At 48.7% G+C, this 23,692-nt stretch overlaps 2 protein-coding genes across 3 annotated transcripts in view; both read left to right on the forward strand.

Moving 5' to 3' along the window:
* LOC106732314 (disintegrin and metalloproteinase domain-containing protein 20-like) overlaps positions 1-23,692 on the forward strand; it is a 104,419-nt gene that overhangs the window by 23,005 nt on the left and 57,722 nt on the right. For both annotated transcript variants that reach the window (XM_025186913.3, XM_025186920.3), the window contains 2 exons: positions 40-111; positions 21,557-21,726. In XM_025186913.3, the coding sequence (XP_025042698.3) occupies positions 40-111; positions 21,557-21,726 (242 nt within the window). The remainder of the gene's footprint in view (positions 1-39; positions 112-21,556; positions 21,727-23,692) is intronic.
* Positions 3,107-5,682, forward strand: LOC149525996 (uncharacterized). The gene has a single exon (XM_089775798.1). It carries the CDS (start codon positions 3,357-3,359, stop codon positions 5,580-5,582), a length of 2,226 nt encoding a protein of 741 aa, XP_089631924.1. The 5' UTR covers positions 3,107-3,356; the 3' UTR covers positions 5,583-5,682.

Consider the following 23,692-nt stretch of genomic DNA (forward strand, 5'->3'; position numbering starts at 1 on the left):
GATGGAGATTCCAAAATATTTTGCTCTTTTTACTCCTAGTTTCGTCTTGAAGATTCCAATGAAACTTTAGTGACAATGAAGATGCTTCAGTATATCCACTTAACAAGTGAAGTGAGTTATTTATTCTTCCTAGTCTCATCTTGGGACTCCTGTGGCTGATGCAGGGGTAGGACTGACCAATTGTACTTAGTCTAAGTTAGGAGCCTACCCAATTCAAGAGAAGGCTCTTATGCTTTGTTTCTTTTAACAATCACATTTCCTATTTCCTGCTGGCATGGAATAGAACCAACAAAATATAACCCATTTTGGCCTGGATCTCATATGGTAGCAGTCAGGAAGAGGTGAATAAATTGATCTTCAACTGTGATTAAGTAGCTGATTAGCATCAGCTGGGATAAAAGGCTCTAGCTCAGGCTGAAAAGGGAAACCACCAAACAATAGGCAGGCCATTCATCTAATTTTAGCTGGATGGACCTGTTTTTGGTAATGTTTGTTCTCATATGGTACTGTGTGTGGTTCTGTCTGGTGTCAGAGAATGCTGCTCCAACTGTGTCAGTGTAATCTTGCCACACGAAAAATGTCATTTTTCAAAACATGTTGCGGTGCCACTGCTAACATGAGCTTGCATACTGCTTGGGAGCTCACACCTTCCTTTGTGCAGCATGACCTCATATGTATGGTGCCTGCAAGGGCATGCTGGTAGAGGGAGCAAGTGGTGCCTTCTGCAAAATCCCATGTGGTGTTCCTTCACATGCACTGGCAGGGCAGGGTGGCATGCTCTGCAAAATGGTGTCCTCCATGTGGTAAAGATCTTTAGGCAGGATTATGCAGGCAGGGGTGTGCCTATGCTGTTTTAGAAGTATCTGGATTCCCAGTATTCTGGGGATGCAGCAGATACATGGTAAAGAGTTTGAGAGTTATTTTGAGGAAGTTCCTCAGCAGCAGATTGGGAAGACGCTTGTGATGTAGCGTCAGTACCTTGCTGGTTCCTGTGCCAATAACAAGGGCCTTGCAGACACACTAACAGGCCCAACACCCACAGGGGCTGATGATGCTAGGGCATTTCAAGAACCATTTAAGAGAGTGGTAGAGATATTAGACATTACACTCAGATACTCCCCAAATCCTGCACAAGCTCACGAATCTCCTACAAGCATCGGTGTATTCAAAACTGGTCATCCCAATGAATGAGGCACTAATGGATCCGGCAAAAGTGATATGGACCACCCCAGCCACAATCCCCCCGGTATGTAAGAGAGCTGACAATACCAAATACCATGCAAAAGCAACAAGGAGTCCTGTGGCATTTTATAGACTAACAGATGTATTGGAGCATAAGCTTTCGTGGGTAAAGACCCACTTCGTCAGATAAATGTAGCTATATGCATCTGACGAAGTGGGTCTTTGCCCATGAAAGCTTATGCTCCAATACATCTGTTAGGGTATGTCTACACAGCAAAGTTATTTCAAAATAACAGCCCTTATTTCAAAATAACGTTCCTAGTGTCTACACAGCCAAACCACTCTTTCAAAATAAATTCGAAATAGCGGGGTGCTTATTTCAAATTTGGTAAAACTCGTTCTACAAGGAATAATGCCAAATTTGAAATAGTTATTTTGAAATAAGTGCTGTGTAGACACTTATTTCGAAATAGGGGGCCTCCAGCCTTCCCAGGGTGCCATGGTGGCCACTCCAGCCTCAACCAAGAACACTTCTCTCCCTCCCCTGCTCCCTGGAGCCCTTAAAGGGGTAGACTCTGGCCATAGTGCCTGTGCCAGCTCCAAGCCTGCCAGCCCAGAGTAAGCAGTCACTGCCCCTGATCCAGGACATCACCACCGACAAGTGGTTGTTGGAAATCATAAGAATTAGTTACTGCATCCCCTTCACATCTATTCCTCCTTTCACCCCCCTTCCCCGACCCTCTTCAGGGATCCTTTTCATGAGACCTTACTCTTGTAAGAGGCGGAACGCCTCATGGCAATAGGAGCCGTAGAGGAGGTCCCCGAACAGCACAGGGGAAGGGGTTTTTACTCCCATTATTTTCTCATGATCAAAAAGTCAGGGGGATGGAGACCGATACTAGATCTATGAAAACTCAACTAATATGTCCAATACCAACGTTTCAAGATGGTTACTTTGGCTACAATTATACCTACCCTGGAGAAAGGAGCTTGGATGTCTACCCTCGATCTCCAAGATGCATATTTCCATATCGCAATTCACCTATATCACAGAAGATATCTCTGCTTCACAATAAAACACAATACAGGGTACTACCTTTCAGACTCTCCACAGCTCCAAGAGTCTTCTCAAAAGTCCTGGCAGTCGTGGCCTCCCACTTATGTAAGAGCAACTTTACAATATTCCCTTACCTCGACGACTGTCTCATAACAGGGACAACTCACCAAGAGACGCAACAAGCTGTCTCTATAGCCACAGCTCTCTTTGGCATGTTGTGCCTAATGCTCAATACAGCAAATTGCATATTCGCCCCTTCACAGACTCTGGAGTTTATAGGAGCATACCTGGATTGCACAAAAGCCAGAGCATTCCTATCTCACAACAGATGGCTGTCTCTCAAACACTTCATACAGACAGCACAGTCATGCCCAAGCATAAATGCACGATCTTGCATGCAGATACTGGGGCACATGTCAGCTGTCACCTTTGTAGTCCAATACGCGAGGCTATGAATGAGACCACTACAACTGTGGCACCACACAATATATCAACCTCACATCCACCTGCCGAGCAAGAATCTTATCATGCCTAGCCACATAAAAACCTCTTACATGGTAGACGGTACATGACAACATGCAGGAGTGCCTTTCCAGCGGCCTTCTCCACTCATCACAAATGCCTGACTCCTAGGTTAGGGAGCGCACCAGTGCCATGAATAGGCACAGAGACAATGGACATTTGATGAAACCGGACATTCTTCTTCGAGTGGCCCCGTGGGTGCTCCACTCCAGGTGTCGGGTCCCGTCCCGGCGCCGCGAATCGGAGAGCTATCAGAGCCGTGGTCCGCCGGACCGCGCATGCATGGCTGCCCGAGGCGGCGTTCGCGCCTTTGATGTGTTGTGTGCGGTCCGGCTTGCTCAGTTCCTCTCAGCCGCCCTCGGTCGCGGACGAGAGCTCCTACTTGTCAGTTTCACTTCGCAACAGCTTTTTCAAAGAAGCCTTCACATTTGTAAATAGTTCAGAGCCTGATTAGTTAATTAGTTCTTGTTGGTTTTTACTTAAAAAAAAAAAAAAAAAAAAAAAAGAAGAAGAGGAAAAACGGACTGGATCTCACAGCCAGTTGAGGGGACAAGTGGAGGAGAGTACTCAATTTCTCCCTCCTCCTTAATTCACTATGCCGGGATCCCCCGGTTTTAAAAAATGCTCCGTCTGTCAGGACCCTATGCCGATATCAGACGGTCATGATTCTTGTGTGAGGTGCCTGGGTGAGACGCATGTCCCCCAGAAGTGCACTCACTGTAGCAAGTTAACGGCGAGGGCTCGTAAGGACCGAGACTTGCGCCTCAAACTTATTCTTTATGGCAAGGCGCTGGAGTCCGATGCCATACCCGCCTCTGGCATAGCAGCCCAGAAACGGCGGGCAACGTTTCCCGGGACAGCCGTTACAAAAAAGACTAAGGCGTCCCCAGCTCGATCACTGCCAGACACCACTAAAACGAGATGCCCTGACGAGGCATCTGGGTCAGCAGTCCCAGGGCAGAAACGGGCTCCTGGTCAGACGAGACCGGCACCGGCTCCAAAAACCGCGCAGAAACCAGCATCGGCAGGAGCGCGAAAGCCGGTACCGCCAACTGCCGCCCAAGCGGCGCCGGCGGCGGAGATTTTAAACCCCTCGGTGCCGAGCCGCCAAGTCTCTCAGGCGGCACCGCTGGCTGATCTGCCGGCACCGGGCTCTTCGTCGGCACGGTCAACGCTGCCCCCATGTGGCGATACAGAGGCATTACAGCCGCGTGCGGCACCGAGCTCTCCACCAGCAGGAGAAATTGACAAGGCTTCACTGCATTGCAAAGCCGCAGAGAGAGAAACTTACAGGGCGCTTTCCCCATCGCCTACCTTCTCTCCAGGACCGTCTCCTTCTCCACCCAGGTACCGAAGGCACCGGGACTATAGTCTTTCTCCATCTTATCAAGTGCTAAGAGGACCTTCCCATGGGGACACGGTCTATATAGAAACAAGACGCCCCCCATCACGTTCTCGCTCCCCAAGGGGTTCATCAAGGCATAGATCACCTAGGCGGTCGCCACGACGGATCTACTATATTCGCAGTTCAAGATCCTCCGGATACTCTTCACCAGCACGTTCTGACCGTTACTATGGTCGCTACCATAGGGCTGAATATGATCGCCCCCACCCTGGTCGCGCTACCCTATCTTATAGGAGTTCTTCACGTAACTGTCTATCACCCAGTGCGCAGCACTTACCAGAGCGTCCACAAAGATTGTTTTCATCACCTCCATCAGAAAGCTTAACCATCCATCAGGATCACTCAGAACCAGAAGAGGGCCAACTGTCCGAGACAGAAGATCCTCGGCCACACGTTTCTCCAACTGACTGTCCTTCGTCGTCACCGGATGAAGCAATGATTCCAGATGATGCCTCTCCCTTGGATGACCTGAAGCACTTCCAGGACCTATTCAAAAGGGTTGCAAACACACAGGAAATACAGTTAACAGACGTTCCCATGAAGAAACATCGTCTCTTAAAGAATTTGCGACAGCAACAACGGGCAAGAATCGCCCTCCCTATCGATGAGGCCATCATGGAAGTGGCAGACGAAATATGGCAAACCCCTACATCGGCTGCCCCAACTAGTAAGAGGGTTGATAGAAAGTATTTCGTACCTGCTAAAGGACTGGATTTCCTTTTCAACCACCCCCAACCCAACTCTCTTGTAGTTGAGGCGGTACAGCGGAGGGCTAAGGCTCCTCAATATAAGAATACATTCCAAGACAAGGATAATAAAAAATTGGATGTGTTTGGAAGAAAGGTTTACTCTTCGGCTACGTTATTGTTACGAATCGCAAATTATACAGCCCACCTTTCTAACCACAATTTTGATAATTACTCAAAGCTTACAGAGCTACTACAATATCTACCTGATGCCAAGAAACCCTTACTGAAAGCCATAGTCCAAGAAGGATATATAGCCTGTAATACTACTTTGCAGATGGCCATGGATGTGGCCGACACAGCTGCACGGGCCACAGCTACGGGGGTCGCAATGAGGCGGTCTTCCTGGTTATTATCTGCTGGAACTCCACGGGAGCTTCAGAATAAAGTAGAAGATCTACCCTTTGATAAACAGAAGCTTTTCGCTAGTAACACCGACGAAGTTCTTCATTCTGGCAAAGACTCCCGTACCACTTTACGTACCTTGGGAATGTACACACCTCCCTATAAACGTAAACGTTACTATCCTTACCAACGGAGGTACGATTATGCATTCAATAAGAATCAATCACGTCCCCAAAACAATCAGCGCTTCCGGCAGCGTCCTCAACGTAAAAGATCTCAAACGAACCGTTCATCCAATCAACCTGCACCTAAGCAGCAAATTTGACTTTCCCGTCGAGGATGCAAGCACGACCCCCACGTTCAACGTACCACAGGACTCTTTACACATGTTTCACCATCGATTAAAACAGTACCTCCCTCACTGGTCCAGTATTACCACGGACAAGTGGGTTCTGGAGGTGGTACAATTTGGTCTCTCCATCCCCTTTCTATCCATTCCCCCCACCACCCCTCCTACCCCGTCCCTTTTCAGGGACCCCTCTCACGAACATTTGCTGAAACAGGAAGTTCAGCGCCTACTGAATATCGGTGCTATAGAGAGGGTACCAAGTCAGTTCCAGGGAAAAGGTTTTTATTCCCGGTACTTCCTTACCCCAAAGAAGACAGGAGGGTGGAGACCCATTTTGGACCTACGCAAGCTAAACCGCTACCTCAGGAAACATCGCTTCAAGATGGTGACCCTAAATGCCATCATTCCGTCGTTGAACAAGGGAGACTGGTTTGCAGTCCTCGACCTCCAAGACGCCTATTTCCACATAGCGATCCATGTGGCACACAGGCGTTTTCTCCGCTTCCAGCTAAGTCAAGAACATTTCCAGTACAAAGTACTACCCTTCGGCTTGGCATGTGCACCCAGAGTTTTCACCAAAACTTTAGCGGTAGTGGCTGCCCACTTGCGCAGACTGGGAGTGACAATTTTCCCATACTTGGACGATTGCCTCCTAAGAGGTCAAACATATTCAGAGACCAAACACATGGTGACAACAGCCTCTCAGGTTTTTCACTCTCTGGGTCTACTCATAAACATGCAGAAATCCTCGCCAGAACCTACACAAGATCTGGTCTTCATAGGAGCGAGGCTCGATTCGAGAACAGCGCGCGCTTATTTACCTGCCGAACGTTTTGCCGCCATTCAAGATCTTGTTCACACCCTGACGTATGCTCCAACGATCCCCGTCAGAGTACCGTTACAACTACTGGGACACATGGCCGCCTCAACAACTATTGTTCAAAACGCAAGGTTACATTTTCGCTGCCTTCAACACTGGCTGAGTACAGTATACACTCCGATGAAGGACAGCATTCACAAGGTGGTGGCGATACCATCACATGTACAACAATCCCTACAGTGGTGGACCAAGCCGACCAATGTTATGGCGGGCATTCCTTTTCACCGTCCGCAACCGTCGAAGCAAATAACAACAGATGCGTCCCTTACTGGCTGGGGAGCGCACATGGACGACATGACGGTTCAAGGTCGCTGGTCCCCGCAGGAGATGCTCTTACATATCAACATTCTCGAGTTACGAGCAATACGTCATGCATGTCAGCATTTTCAGTCCCATATAAGGAACACGACTGTCAGAATCCTTACGGACAATATTGCCACCATGTATTATGTAAACAGACAGGGAGGGGCTCGATCCCGATCTCTCTGTATAGAAGCGATGCACTTGTGGAACTGGTGTACCCGCATCAATACCATCCTAACAGCTTCCTATTTGCCGGGTGTCCAGAATACTATTGCGGACTCACTCAGCAGGCTGTTTCCCCACGACCACGAGTGGGAACTTCGCACGGACATTCTACACGGTATTTTCGCCCAATGGGGGTTTCCCTCAATAGATCTGTTCGCTACTGCTGCCAATGCCAAGTGCCCCTATTATTGCTCCAGGGCAGGGATCGGACATCGCTCCTTGGGAGACGCTTTTCTCCACAATTGGGGAACGGCACTGCTATACGCCTTTCCCCCGATCGTCCTAGTTCCCAGGATCCTGGAAAAGATCACTGTAGAAAGGGCTCGAGTAATTCTCATAGCCCCAGCGTGGCCACGGCAGCCTTGGTATTCAGTACTCCACCAGATGTCCATCAGGACACCGTATACCCTTCCTCTGCTTCCGGATCTCTTGACTCAGGACAACGGCTCCCTTTCCCATCCGAAACCCGAAACATTACACCTCACGGCGTGGATGCTCGCTGGTTCAATCCAATCGAACGATCATGTTCGCAGAGAGTCAAGGAAGTATTAGTACAAAAACAGCAGAAAAGATTCCACTCAAAAGACCTACCTCGCCAAGTGGGCCAGATTTGAAACGTGGTGTAGCACTGATGGTAGGGATGCTTATGTCGCAGGAATATCCCAGATACTTGATTACATTTTACACCTCCACGACACGGGCCTTGCGATAGCCTCGCTGCGAGTGCATCTAGCAGCAATTAGTGCTTTTCATCAAGGTCAGGATGGGTTTTCTGTATTTGCTCATCCCATCACAAGGAGGTTCCTAAAAGGACTTACAAATCTCAACCCACCACGGCGACCACCACCACCTTCCTGGAATTTAGACTTTGTTCTGGATTCCTTGACACGCCCCCCCTTTGAGTCCTTGGCTACGATACCGTTGCAACTTCTAACTACTAAGTTGCTTTTTCTGCTTGCCATTACATCAGCTCGCAGAGTGAGTGAAATAGCGGCATTCATGTCATCACCGCCTTACACGGTGTTTACTAAAGAGTCGGTAACGTTGAGATCTCATCCAGCTTTTGTTCCAAAAATTTGTTCGGATTTTCACATCAACGAGCCAGTTGTTCTCCCCTGTTTCTATCCCAAGCCTCATACTTCAAGGGAAGATGCACGATTGCACACGCTCGATGTGAGGAGGGCATTAGCCTTTTATATCGAAAGAACGCGACACTTTAGGAAATCGGACCGTCTAATAGTGTCGTTAGCAGATCGAACCAAGGGACAACCCATCACTTCCCAACGGATTGCGAGGTTAATAGTGTCGTGTATTACAACCTGCTACTCTATACATAACAAACCTCTTGCGGGTACTCCTAAGGCCCATTCTACGAGAGCAGTAGCCACGACTACAGCTTTTCTTAGAGGTGTTCCTTTCCGAGACATTTGTCGAGCAGCAACATGGTCTTCTCATTCTACCTTTATGAGGCATTACGCTGTAGTAAACCAATTTGCTGCCGATTCCTCCGTGGCTACAGCAGTACTTTCGCATAGCCATAAACCTTAGTCCCGGAGCGCTCAAGTGTTCGAGTACTGCTCTGAAGTCACCTGGAGTGGAGCACCCACGGGGCCACTCGAAGAAGAAGAAGAAGTTACTCACCCTGTGAAGTAACGATTGTTCTTCGAGATGTGCCCCGTGGGTGCTCCACGACCCGCCCTTCCTCCCCGCTCCGGTATTTTCATTTTATCGTTTCAGGGAGCGGCTGAGAGGAATTGAGCAAGCTGGACCGCGCACAACACATCAAAGGCGCGAACGCCGCCTCGGGCAGCCACGCATGCGCGGTCCGGCGGACCACGGCTCTGATAGCTCTCCGATTCGCGGCGCCGGGACGGGACCCGACACCTGGAGTGGAGCACCCACGGGGCACATCTCGAAGAACAATCGTTACTTCACAGGGTGAGTAACTTCTTCACACATAAATGTACTAGAACTAAGAGCAATAAGGTATGCATGCCTTAATTTTCTCTCTTCCACACACACCCCATACGGGGCAAAACAGTACACATGCTCACAGACAACATCTCAACAATATACACATCAACAGACAGGGAGAAGCGAGCGTGGATGCTTTCTGGCTGACTCAATCAGAAAGGACATTCACAGAACCAGTTCAATGTGTTCTCGCCAACTCCAGACGACCTGCAACTAGAAAGACATATACTCAAAAATGGAAGAGGCTCCAGGCCTAGTGTGAAGCTCACGGATGCAAATTTCCACACACTGATGTATCTCACATTTTGCAATACCTGTTAGAATTACATAGCACAAGCCTCTCCCTCAATACCATCAAAATGCACTTGGCATCTATCTCCGCCTTGCATGACCCAATCCAAGTACACTCAGTGTGCATGCACCCATCAATCAAACAATTTATGCGGGTTCTACACAACCTATTTCCCCCCCATAAGGATCCAACCCCAGCATGCGACATAAATCTCGTACTGAAAGTGCTCATGGGCAAACCTTTTGAGCCACTTGCCACCTGCTTGCTCCTACATCTTTCTATGGAAGTGGCATTCCTGGTAGCAATCACGTCCACCAGATGAGTTGGGGAAATAGCAGCTTTGATGGCAAACCCACCTTACACTATATTCCACAGGGATAAGGTCGTGCTTAGAACCTACCCCAAATTCCTCCCCAAAGTACTTTCTGAATTTCACTGCAATAAGCCAATACACTTACCTGTCTTCTTCCCCAAACCACACAAGGACACCATAGAAGCAACTCTCCATACCCTGCATGTACACAGAGCATTAGTGTTCTACTTACAGCACACTAAGCCCTTTAGGAAAACTCCACGGCTCTTTGTCCCTTCGACTGAGAGGTCACAGGGGCTGCCTATATCAAATCAGAGACTTCAAAGTGGATATCTAGTTGCATCAAACTAGCATATATCATAGCCCAAAAAGAGTTATCACCAGCGGTACAAACTCACTCGACATGGGCAATGGCAGCCACCACGGCATTCCTACGAGGAGTATCGATGGAAAACATTTGTAAAGCCACACACCTTCACAAATCATGCACTGAAAACTTTCGCAGACGCGGACACAAACTTTGGCCACACAATACTCATGGCCTCACAATCTCAGCATCTGAAGCTCCCACCACCTCATGTGAACACTGCTTCATAATCACCTAAGGTGGAGCACCCACGGGGACAGTCCTCGAAGAAGAAGGAGAGGTTACTCACCTCTGCAGTAACTGGAGTTCTTTGAGATGGTTGTCCCCGTGGGTGCTCCACCACTCTCCCTTCTTTCTTCTGCTTCGAGATACAGCATCTCCGGGGCAGAAAAGGAACTGAGGAGTGTGTGTGTGGGGGGGGGGGGGGGGCTGGTCACTCATGCACAGTGGCCTGTATAGAACACACACCGGCTCCCTGCACGCACAGCCAGCCAAGGGTACTTCTGTAAAAGATCTTCGTCCTGGGCTCAGCAGCGCTGAAGCACCCAAGGTGGAGCACTCAAGGTGGCGCACCCACGGGGACAACCATCTCGAAAAACTCCAGTTTCTGCTGAGGTGAATAACCTCTCCTTCCTGGGTTACTCAGGAGCAGGCCACGCTTACCTGTGTGCCTGGGCGCCTGATAGTTTTAACATTAAAGGGGATCCTGAGTATCTCAGTGGTGATGTTTTGTAGTTGGGGATTCCCTATCCACTCCCTTGCTGCAGTCCCTTGCTCCTACAGGAATATACAATGGTGGTGCCTCCACCTGGCTGGCCCTGTCACACTTAATGTGCCTGGGGAGCCTCCAGTAATAAAATTATTCCAGTATAGGGTTGCAAGGTGTCCGGTATTTGGACTTTGTGTCCGTTAAATAAATTGAGAAAATACCAAACATACAAATGTCCGGTATTTTCTAATTAAGGAAGTCTTTCTGCTTTTTCTGTTCGGCACCCGATGGAAGCCTGCTCGGGACACGCGGCAAATAAAGGGGCACAACCACATTTCGGCCTGACCTCCCAAATCCGCGCCCCCTTCGGTTACTCTGCAGCGCTTTTTGCTTTTTTTTTTGCGACAAATTTTTATCAGATTTTTTGTCTGGTATTTTTTTTGAAACCATCTGGCAACCCTATTCCAGTAATAATCTGGATCTAACTCCAAAACAATAGATCTAACTGATTAAATTGAAAGTAACACACCTTTACTTAACAACTTAAAGTAATAGGGTTTAACAAACTAAAAGTGAATAAAATCAATTAACAAAGTACACAGAAATAAAGGAAACTTATCTAACTGGCATTTACACTGCCACCCTTTATCCCAGCCAGGAGTGCACACTCCTCTGGATTTCACAGTCCCAGATATTTGCTTGCCTGGGCGCACTTGAAGATCTGCAGCTGGAGTGGAGACAGCCCTGGGCAGGTTCTGTGTGGCTACGTCTAGACCAGGGGTGTCCAAACTTTTTTCAAAGAGGGCCAGATTTGATGAAGTGAACATGCGTGAGGGCCGACCATTTTGCCTGACATTCTTTGAACCATTAAAATTAAATGCAAATTAACTATTTTATGCAAAGTTTATTGCAAACGGCAAACGACATAACACCAACTAGACATGTTGTGTCCAAATATATTTATAACTGATTTAGACCAACTGACATTAACTGAGATTTTACAATGTATTCATCTCAATTGAAAAAAAGCTTGCCTACACTAATGTGAAGGGTGAAACTGAGATCTGGACTGCAGTATAAAGGCTAGGTCTGGTTCAAAGGCAGTGGTTTTGATGCGCAAAATGTCACGCAGGTGAGAGTCACTTAGTCTTGTCCTCACGCTTGTTCTTGTTACAGTTCATAGCAGAGAATGTCTTCTCACACATATATGTTGAGCCAAACAAGCTCAGCATTTTCTTAGCCAATGTTCGAATCTCTTGAAACCGGCTCTTATCCAGTTGGCGGTAAAAGTTCACAAGAGAGAGCTGTTGGTGACGACTGCGTAACTCGCTGTCACAATGCAGCTCAATGAGCTCGAGCTGCAGCTGATATGGAGCATCCTCGGGGTCAACAAAGAATGGAGAGGAGAAAAGGCTGATCTCCTTTTCAATAGCTGCAAAGTCCTGAAAGCGCCGTTTAAACTCCCCAGCCAGAGATGCAATGTCTGCTGCATACCTGCTCATTTGCGCACTGATATTGTCCTGTGGAAAACTGTTCATTATTTCCTGCAACGCTGAAAAATGTATGGTATTGGGCTGTGTTTGTGACAACTGCCTTATGAAAAGTTGCAGCTTTGTCCCAAAGGCTTTGAGGTGTGAATAAAGCTGGTTCACCGCTGCATCTTTCCCCTGAAGACTCGTGTTCAGTACATTCAGATGCTTTGTTATGTCAACTAGAAACCCCAAATCAGCCAGCCAAATAGGATCAGATAGTTCTCACATTGGTTGTCCCTTTGTTTCCAAGAATTCTCCGATTTCCTTTCTGAGAGAGTAGAAACGCTGCAGTGCAGACCCCCGACTGAGCCATCTTACATCGTTGTGATATAAAACATCTTCGTATTCAGCCTGGATGTCCAGTAGAAACTGTTTAAACTGGCGGTGGCACAGGGCTTTAGAGCGAATAAAATTAATAGTCTTTAGCACCGGTTTCATAACATGATCATATTTGAGATGTTTAGCACAGAGAACTTGTTGATGAATGATACAATGGAGTTTAATAGCTTTGCCTCCTTCTTCGATCACCTTGTTACAGATTAGGGTTGATAATCCACTTCGTTCACCAACCATGGCAGGTGCCCCATCAGTAATAATCCCAGTAACTTTGTTCCAAGGCAGTTTCATGTCATCGATGGCGGAACTAACAGAAACAAATAAATCTTTTCCTCTTGTTTGGTCCGTAAGGCTCTGGAGGTCAAGTAGCTCTTCAGTCACATTCATTTCATCGTCCACTCCTCTCATAAAAATCAGCAACTGAGCTGTGTCAGATAGGTCCGTGCTTTCATCACAGGCTATTGAAAAGAAGTCAAAATCCACTCCTTTGGATGTCAACTGTCTCTTAATATCTGATGAAATCTCTTCAATTCTCCGTGCTACAGTGTTATGAGCCAGGCAAATGTTGGCAAACTCTTGCTTCTTCTCGGGACAGATATTCTCAACCATTTTCATAACGCATTCTTTGATAAAGTCACCCTCAGCAAAAGAATTGCAATTTTTAGCAATTAACGTTGCCACCTCATAGCTCGCCCTTGTGGCATTTTCATTTGACTCACGGGCTCTTATGAAAAATTTCTGTTGTGACATTAAAACAGCTTCAAGTTGCTTCAACTTTTCACTGCGGTCGTGCCCTGTAAGCTTGTCGTATGTGCTATGTCTCGACTGGTAGTGTCTCTTGACATTAAATTCCTTATAAACAGCCACAGTCTCTTGGCATATCAGACAAACACAGTGATTCTCTATTTCAGTGAAGAAATATTCCACTTTCCACCTGTCCTGGAAGCGGCGGCCCTCACTGTCAACTTTCCTTCTCTTATTTACAGTCGCCATTTTTTTAAATTGACCAGAAGGGGAAGGGATCATGTGAGCGCAGTTCCAGAGGTTTAATACACTGCCCAAGTAATACACTGCACTAATACACTGCCCAACAAGAATTCTCTTGCCTTTGTGGCTGTTTGTGGCGAAGTCTCTAATGATGAGCTCCACGTGCCTGAGCCCGTTTGTGGCGAAGTCTCTAATGTTCGCAGCTCCACGTGCCTGAGCCCGCCAGGAAGCTGACAGTGCGCAGGGCCAATCACAGATACTGAGCTTGAGCAGCTGCGGAGTCCGTCCCTGATCTCAGCAGCTGCGGAGTCCGTCCCTGCACTCTCAGCCCCAAGGTAGAGGGCTTGCAGGGTCAGAGGCAGGCGGAGAGCGCAGGGCACGCTGGCCTCACGGCGGCCCGGGGGCAGGGCGAACCCGTAGCCAAGCGGGGGAGCGGGGCTGCGGACGTGCCCTACATGGCAGGCTTTAGGACCGCAGCGGCTGCCATGGACGGCGGCAGCGCGGCCGGAAGCGGCGTCAGTCAGAGGAGTGCCGGGGAGCCAGGAGAGGGGGAGGAAGCGGGGGCTGTCCCTGCACTCTCTGCCCCAAAGCGGAGTGCAGGGGCAGGGTTTGGGACCGTGGCGGCGGTGGCGGCGGTGGCCCGAAGCGGCGCGCTGAGCGCGCCAGTTAAAAAAAGCACCGGGGAGCCGGGAGAAGCGGGGGGCCGTATTAAATCCGACCGCGGGCCGCATTTGGCCCGCGGGCCAGACTTTGGACATGCCTGGTCTAGACTATAAGCCTCTTTCAAAAGAGAGCATCTAGACTGCAACCACTTCTTTTGAAAAAGTGAGCCGCCTTTTCAAAAGAGACCACCCAAGCAGTCTCGGTGCTCTCTTTCCAAAAAGCCCTGTTGGCATTCAAGAACACCTTTTTTCGAAAGAGCACTTTCAAAAAGTTGAAAAACTTTTGAAAAAAATGCCTTGTTCTTCTTCGGGGATGTCCCCACGGGTGCTTCACTATGGGTGCTGGGCTTGCCCCGGCGCCGCAGACGGAGACTTGTCATTAGCAGTGTCTGGCCGGACCACGCATGTGCCACAGGCTCGCGGCTTTCGCGCTCTTTCTGTCGCGCGGTCCGGCCCCTCCGCCAGTTCCTCTTCACCGTCTCAGGCTGCAGATGCCTGTAACCGCGCTCCTCTCTCCACAGAGCTAGACGGCTTCTAGTTCTCCCTTTCTATATATAAAATTTCCTTTTCCTCCCTCTCCCCTCTCTCCCCATAAAGTAAAAAAAAAAATTCTTTCAAGAGAGGAAGGACAAACAAGAACTATCGGGAGTGAAAGCAAAGACCCTCTTACCTCCCGCCTCTCAGCTGTTCTCCTGTCAGCTTCTTCCTATAGAGCTCCCTTCACAAAAAAAAAAAAAAAAGACAGACTGTTAAGATAACAAGAACAAAAGATAGCTGGCCAGAGCCATTACCAGGCTATCAGCCTTAACAACCACCTACTGTTCAAAAACAACAAGAGATAACAAGCAGCAGGCTGCCGGCAAATGTCAGCTACCGGCTTTAAAAAATGCGGCTCCTGCCGGGAGGCAATGCCAGCCTCTGAAAGATCCCTGCCAGCAGCCTTTAATGGCAGGGACAGCCAGGCACAGACACCGGGGACCTCTGGCATTCCAAAGCCATGTCCCCCTGCCTCCGGGCTTCAAAGACTAAGCGGCCACGGGAGCCTACAAAGACGCCGGCTCCCCAGCCGACATCACTTCATCCGCTGCCTCCTCCTCCGGCGCCGAGCGTTGAGCCGGCGCCGAGAGCAGCCCCGGATCTGATCACGGCACCGGCCCCGACACCGGCCCCGCCTTCGAGTCACCGTGCGGCGCCGACCCGTTCTGGGGCTGGCGCGGTGCAGATTGCTCCTGCTCTGCCGCACCAGGAGCTGAGTAATTCAGCGGCTAGCGCTTCAGCGCATACCGCAGTTCAGTCACCCCAGAGCCCTGCTGCTGCTTTCCATTCCCCACGCCGCCGCAGATGCTCCCGTTCCCGCTTCTTCTCCCCAGCACCGTCCTCTCCTCTGCCGGCGCTGCGATCCCCACGCCGGTCCTCTCATCGGTGCCGCTCTCCGCGCAGCTCGTCGAGACTGCCCTCCCCCTTTCTGGCTGCTGCATCTCCCCATTGCAGGCACCAGTGCAGACATCTCTCTGCCTCTTCTGCCTCCTCTAGGACATCACACCTCCGCTCCTGCTCGCCCTGCTCGCCCTGCTCCCCGTACCATTATCGGTACGGCAGCCACTCCAGCTTCCATCTCACCACTCTTCAGAGCTGGAACATACTCCCTTCGTGCACCATGCCTCGGGGTCTTCCATTCCGGTCTCATCTCCTCCGGAGGATGCAGTGAACCCCGACGACAGCTCTCCTCTAGACGACCTCCATCAATTCCAAGAATTATTTAAGCAGGTAGCGATTACACAGGAGATTCCCCTACAAGAGCTCAAAGATAAGCAACACAAGCTTTTTAGGAATCTCCAACTGCGACACAATTCACGCCTCGCCATCCCTCTCGACGAAGGCATCCTGGAACTGGCTGACGAAGTGTGGCATGCTCCAGCGTCAGCCCTTCCCACCAACAAAAGAGCCGACAAGAAATATTTCGTGCCACCAAAGGGCATGGAATTCCTCTTCGCCCATCCACAGCCTAACTCTTTAGTAGTCGACGCAGCTCAGCAGAGATCTAGAGCCCCTCACCTCAAACACCAGAGCTCTGATAAAGACGTAAGGACGCTTGATGTCCTGGGCAGAAAGGTATACACCTCAGTGACTTTACTCCTCAGAATCGCCAATTACTTGGCGCATCTTTCCAATCATTCCTTCGATACAATTTCACGCCTCACTTCTCTCATGAATCATCTCCCCGATTCAAAAAGATCGATCCTGAGATCACTCATCCAAGAGGGCTACACATCAGCGAGAACATCCCTCCAGATGGCCATGGACGTGGCTGATACTGCTGCTCACTCTGCCACTACGGCTATTGTTATGCATAGAGCTTCTTTCAAGCGGCAGGAGTTCCAAAGGAACTACAGACGAAAGTCGAGGACTTACCCTTCGACAAGGATAAGCTCTTTGCAGAGACCACGGATGCAATCCTGCACTCCTCTAAAGACTCTTGGACAACCCTGAGAACTCTGGTGATGTATACGCCCCCCTTAAAGAGACGTCGGTACTCACCCTATCAGCGCAGATATGATTACCCCTACATTAGACACCAGGGCTGTGTCTACACTGGCATGAATTTCCGGAACTGCTTAAAACGGAATACTATTCCGTTTTCAGTTTTTCCGGAAAAGGAGCGTCTACATTGGCAGGCTGCTTTTCCGGAAAAGCCCTTTTTCCGGAAAAGCATCTGTGGCCAATGTAGACGCGCTTTTCCGGAAAAGAGCCCCGATCGCCATTTTCGCGATCGGGGCTTTTTTCCGGAAAAGACTACTGGGCTGTCTACACTGGCCCTTTTCCGGAACAGTGTTCCGGAATAAGGACTTATGCCCGAGCGGGAGCAGAATAGTTTTTCCAGAATAGCGGCTGATTTTGTACAGTAGAGCGTCGTTGCTTTTCTGGAAATTCAAGGGCCAGTGTAGACAGCTCGCAGCTTATTCCGTAAAAGTGGCTGATTTTCCAGAATAAGTGGCCCAGTGTAGACACAGCCCAGTGGCAACAGCAGCACCAACAACAGAGGCCTTTTGACAACCAGCGTTCTCGCCGGAGGCCTCAACGACGCCGAAACCTGAACGGCAGAACGAACATGACTTCCAACAGCAAGCAACAGATTTGATGTGTTGGTCGAGGGCGAGCACACAGCCACAGGCAGCACCGTGAATCGTTCAACCCAGCTATTCCACTACCGTCTAAGACCCTTTCTTCATCAATGGGCAAAAATCACCACGGACAAATGGGTCCTCGAGATTGTTCAGTTCGGCTATCCTATCCCTCTCATAGCCATCCCACCAACCATCCCTCCCACCCCATCCCTCTTCAGGGACCCCTCTCACGAAACCCTCCTCAGACTAGTGGTCAACCGCCTTCTCTCTCTGGGTGCCATAGAGCCAGTTCCGAAGGACTTCAGGAACAGGGGCTTTTACTCTCACTATTTCCTCACCCAGAAAAGGTCCGGAGGCTGGCACCCTATCCTAGACCTCCGTCATCTGAACAAATTTCTCAGGAAACAACGATTCAAAATGACAACGTTAGCTGCCATAATCCCTATTTTAAATCCACAGGACTGGTTTGCTGCCCTCGACATCCAGGACGCCTATTTCCACGTCCCTATCCACCCTGCTCACAGAAGGTTCTTGCGCTTTGTCGTGGCGAAGGACCATTTTCAATACAAGGTCCTCCCCTTCGGGCTATCCTTAGCCCCCAGGGTGTTCTCAAAGGTCCTATCCGTGGTCACGGCCTTTCTCCGATGCCAAGGGGTGCTCATCTTCCCTTATCTGGACGATTGCCTGCTCAAAGGCGCTTTGGCACACGAGATCTCCCACATGGTTCACCTCACGATGCAAGTCTTTCGATCGCTTGGACTCCTCCTCAACGAGAAGAAGTCCGTCTTGCATCCCACTCAGGACATCGAGTTCATTGGGGCCCGTCTGGACTCACTTGCTGGCAGAGCGTTCCTACCGTTGCAAAGGTTTCAGGCCATCCAGGACCTCATTTGCACCATCACTGTGAGCCCCACCGTTCCACTCATCACATGTCTCAGACTCATGGGCCACATGGCCGCCACAACTTACATGGTGAAATACGCCAGACTACACCTGCGTGCCCTTCAGCACTGGCTGACCCTCGTATACCACCACACCGGATATGATCTCCAAAGGCCTGTTACACCGCCACCTGGCGTTCTTCAATCACTCCGATGGTGGACCAGCCACACAAACCTGCTGTCGGGTGTACCATTTCACCCGCAGCAGCCTCTCCACCAAATCACAACAGTCGCCTCCCTACTAGGCTGGGGGACCCACATGGGTTCCCTCTCGGTACAAGGCCAATGGTCCCCATGAGAAGCAAGGTTGCACATAAACCTCCTAGAGCTTCGTGCTATTTTCAACGCATGCAAATCCTTCCTTGTCTACATTTGGAATACCACTGTGACGATACTTACAGACAACATCGCAGCCATGTACTACGTAAATTGCCAGGGCGGCGCTCGCTCCCGTTCGCTATGCATGGAAGCTATCCGCGTTTGGAACTGGTGCATTCACCACGGGGTGACTCCTTTGGCATCCTACTTACCTGGCACCACAAACATGACGGCAGACTTCCTGAGCAGACACTTCCACTCGAAACACGAATGGGAAATGCACGACGGCATATTACACGACATCTTCCAACGTTGGGGGACTCCCCGAGTGGACCTCTTCGCAAGTCCTGCCAACACAAAATGCCGCAAGTTCTGCACCAGAGCGGGCCTGGGCCACGCATCTCTAGGGGATGCCTTCCTCATGACTTGGCGCGGACCCCTCCTTTATGCATTTCCTCTCATTCCCAAGGTCCTTCAGAAGCTGAAGGCGGACAGGGCTACGCTAATCCTCATAGCCCCAGATTGGCCTCGCCAGCACTGGTTTCCATTCCTGCACCGCCTCTCTGTGCGGACACCGATCCGCCTTCTGCCTCTCCACGACCTCCTCACACAAGCCTGAGGACACCTGAAACATCCCCAGATACAAATGCTGAACCTAACAGCATGGTTCCTAACTGGCTGAACCCATGTGAATCTCTCTGCTCTGCCGCAGTCCAACACGTCCTAGTACAAAGTAGGCGACAAACCACGAGGAAAACTTACCTTCACAAGTGGCACAGATACTCCTCCTGGTGTACCTCGAACCACCACGATCCGACACGTCCGTCCATTTCCTCCGTACTGGACTATGCACGGCACCAAAAAAACAAGGGTCTTGCGTTAGCCTCCATCAGGGTGCACCTCGCAGCAATATCAGCATTCACACCACCTATAGATGGCGTTTCTATCTTCGCCCATCCTACGACTAAACGATTTCTCAAGCGCCTTATCAATATGGACCCACCACGTAACCCAGTCCCTCCTGTGTGGAGCCTGGACGTGGTACTCGACGCCCTAATGAGGCCACCGTTCGAGCCTCTGGCGACCGTATCCTTACAATTCCTCACTCTGAAAACGGTTTTCCTGCTCGCAATAACCTTTGCACGCAGGGTTAGCGAGCTTTCCGCCATGATGGCCATTCCACCATATACGATTTTCCGTAGCGATGGGGTAGTCTTGAGATTACATCCGAGGTTCCTACCCAAGATTGTCTCCAATTTCCACGTTAATGAACCAGTCATCTTGCCAACCTTTTTCCCGAAGCCCCATGCCTCGCCACGAGACGCGGCCCTACATTCCTTGGACATCCGCAAGGGCTTAGCATTTTACATAGATCGTACTAAATCGTTCAGGCTTACGGACCATTTATTCGTCTCCCTGGCACACAGGTCAAAGGGTCAACGTCTATCTTCCCAGAGAATCTCAAATCTCGTAACCGCATGCATAGTGCAATCGTACGCAACGAGAGGGTTGCCCCTTCTGTCCCAACCACACGCTCATTTCACTAGAGCCATGGCCACATCTACAGCATTCCACAGGGGCGTATCTCTGAAGGACATTTGCGGAACGGCGACCTGGTCCTCTCATGGGACCTTCGCTAAGCATTATTCTCTCTCTCTCTCTCTCACTCAGATGGGGCAGTGGCGACTGCGGTGCTCTCCACGGCGGATAAATAGGGTCTCCTTGCCCTCCTTCCGTTTTTGGCGACTACCGCTACACAGTCACCCATAGTGGAGCACCCGCGGGGACATCCCCGAAGAAGAAAGCGAAGTTACTCACCTCTGGTGCAGTAACTGTTGTTCTTCGAGGTGGTGTCCCCGCGGGTGCTTCACTACCCGCCCTCCGCCCCGCTTCAGAGTCCTCTCTCTCTCTCTGCTTGTCTCTTACAGACTCTGAGGTGGTTTCAAGGAACTGGCGGAGGGGCCGGACCGCGCGACAGAAAGAGCGTGAAAGCCGAGCCCGCGGCACATGCGTGGTCCGGCCAGACACTGCTAATGACAAGTCTCCGTCTGCGGCGCCGGGGCAAGCCCAGCACCCATAGTGGAGCACCTTCGGGGACACCACCTCGAAGAACGACAGTTACTGCACCGGAGGTGAGTAACTTCGCTTCCTTTCTATTTAATTTCGAAAGAACTCGACGGTAGTCTACATGCAGAGGAAGTGTTTTTGAAAAAAGGCCACTCTTTTTGAAAAAACCCTATAGTCTAGACACACCCTGTGTGTCAGTCCAAACTAAGCAGCCAGTCCAGGCAAGGCAGTCCAGCAGCTCTGTTCACTGTGCAGATCACTCTGCCTCTCTTTGGACCCAGAGTCAGTTTGCTTTCCATGCTCCGTCCCAGGCACCACTTTCTCAAACAGCCAGAAGTACTCACAGTACCTTCTATGCAGGTTTCTTCAGGCCCTTCTTAGCCACAGGCATGGCCAGAGTCTCTCCTCTCCAGGGATAATCACCAACAGCCCCTGAAGCATCCTGCTAGATTCAAGCCCCAGCAGGCTCTCAGCAACAGGCTCTAGTTTCCAGCAGCAGCTCCAGGACTGGAAAAGGCTCCACACTAGCAATCTGGCTCCTCTCTCCAAAATGGAGCCCACCAACCGTCTCCCTGAAGGGAAGACAACCGTTTTCCCCTCCTTTTTCCCACGGGCTCATGGGAGTTGTAGTCTCTAGGGCTAGATTGCAGCACAAAGTAAAAGTCAGAGGCTCCTTTAGTAAAGGGAGTCTATACAAGTACTGTTTGTAATTATGATATGCAAACATTTTTTCCAGCTAGACACAATATTTTCACATCAATGAGCCTCCCTTTAACATTGTGATTTTAAGCTGAATCCTGCAGCTACTGATGATGCCAATATGGGGAGGGACACTAACAATGTGCATCCATTAAGGACAGTATCTTAAAAGTATTACATGCGGATTACATCTTTTTAATAGTTAATATTATGTTTTTAGATGTACCGTCCATTTGGTCTTCACGTTATACTGATTGGATTAGAGATCTGGAACGAAAAGGACCTTATAACAATTACTCACCTTTTGGATCAGGTTGTTGGATTTTTTTTAAACTATGTTCAAAAGTTCCTTCGGCACCGGGCACATTTCGACCACACAGAATTAATCGTGTAAGACATTTATTTTAATCTGTAACAATATGTGAATTACACCTATTAATTAGGTATTTGAAATATTTTGCAAGATTCTATTTGGAAATTAGAAAAAAATAACCTCAAAATGGTATCCCTAATTCTCCAGTGTAACCTAACTGGCCATTGTAGCACTGGGTAAAAAGGTAGTGCAGTAACATGAGGATGTACGGCACTAGCTTGTAAAAAGGATGGGTCTATAGTATAATTGAAAACGCACAGTTAGCACATGCTAAGTTACTCAGGATCATGGAGCGTGGGCCGTAAAGTTGCTTAACTGCAGTGCAGATTTCTGGGCTTGGGGTCAAGCACAGGCTCTAGGGTCCTGTGAGGTGAGAGGGTCTCAGAGCTCAGATTGCAGCTTGAACTGCAACATCTACGCTGCAATTTCCATCTCGCTGCCTGAACCCTGTGAACCTAAGTCAGCTGAAATCTAATTACAGTGTAGACATACTCTAAGAATGGTGGGTAATTTTTAAATCCAGAAACACCCATTTGTGATCATTTTGTGTAACTTGCATGACACAGGTCAGAAGACTACCTGTATTGATTCCTCTTTCAACTAGAGCATATCTTTTAGAAAAATGTCTAGTCTTGATAGACAGTGATGGAGAATCCATCACAACCTATAATAATTTGTCCAGTGGTTAAAGATATATGCCTTGTTTCTAGTCTAAATGTACCTGTTATAACCCTAGAAAGCCAGTTTCCCTAGCAACCAGGACTTATGCTTTGCTTTCTATCTGAGGGGTATGAACAGTATATTGCCAGCAGTTACAAGTAACCACACAATTTTTTCTAAGCAAGTATATTTATTTTTAAGGTAAATGCATTACAGAGAAAGCATAATAAAAATAAACAGATTTAAGCACAAAGGCTTTTCTTTGTATGTTGATTTCTGAAAACCCAGTTTGATTCAGTATATGTGAGCCTCCCCAAGAAGTGGTAACCCTCTGGAGGTGCTTACAATTGAGTGCTTCACCTTAATTACAGCTGCACATCATTTAATGTGATATAGGAAATCATGTACCAGCAATGCCATGTATGCTGGCCAAACTGTACAGTCTGCGACAAAGGATAAATGGACACAAATCAGACATCAGAAATGTTAACACACATAAACTTGTAGGGGAACATTTTAACCTGCCTTTTCATGCAATCATGGATTTAAAAGTAGCCTTTCTTCTACAAAGGAATTTCACCACCAATTACAAACCGGACTGCATTATGACTTTCATGGGCCCTAGGCACTTTTGCCTTCGTGGGCCCCTTCCTCCATAAAAAAAATATTTAAAATGATTTTTGATATAACTTTAAATACTTCAACATTTTATTTTTTTCTGTTTTAGGCAAAATTTAATAGATTTTCATGGGCCCTAAAAGTTTCATTTTTTTCTGATGTGAGAAAAAAATTAAAACATTTTCTCCGACCCTAAAAGTTCATTTTTTTTCTTCTGATTTTAAAAGAAATTAAAACATTTTTATGGGTCCCTAAAAGTATCGTGGGCCCTAGGCACTGTGCCTACTGTGCCTAGTGGATAAGTCAGCCCTGATTACAGAGAGAAAGACTGCAGAACTGGAATTCATCAACAAATTTGACACTGTTACCCTAGACTTGAATAAAGACATTAAGTGGTTAACTCATTACAAAACTAATTTCCCCTGCCTTTAACATCTGCATTTTCACATCAAAAGCTACGAATGGGACACATCCAGACCATTTAATTATCCTCATTAACACAGTTTCTACAATTGACAGGCACTTCTTTTGCTGTCATATATATCTTGGTTTCTATTATTTCCACACCAACTCATCTGATGAAGTAGGTTTTACCCACAAAAGTTCATGATTCTATAAATTTTTGTTAGTCTCTAAGGTGCCATGGGACTTCTTGTTGTTTTTAAAGTTAAAGACTAACATGGCTACCCCTCTGAGACTTTGCAA

The sequence above is a fragment of the Pelodiscus sinensis genome, chromosome 1 (genome assembly GCF_052426305.1).
Source record: "Pelodiscus sinensis isolate ZL-2025 chromosome 1, ASM5242630v1, whole genome shotgun sequence".
Lineage (NCBI taxonomy): Eukaryota > Metazoa > Chordata > Testudines > Trionychidae > Pelodiscus > Pelodiscus sinensis.

Bases quoted from the DNA above. Each gene is read 5' to 3' on its own strand.
- LOC149525996 (XM_089775798.1), top strand. From the start codon at position 3,357: ATGCCGGGATCCCCCGGTTTTAAAAAATGCTCCGTCTGTCAGGACCCT.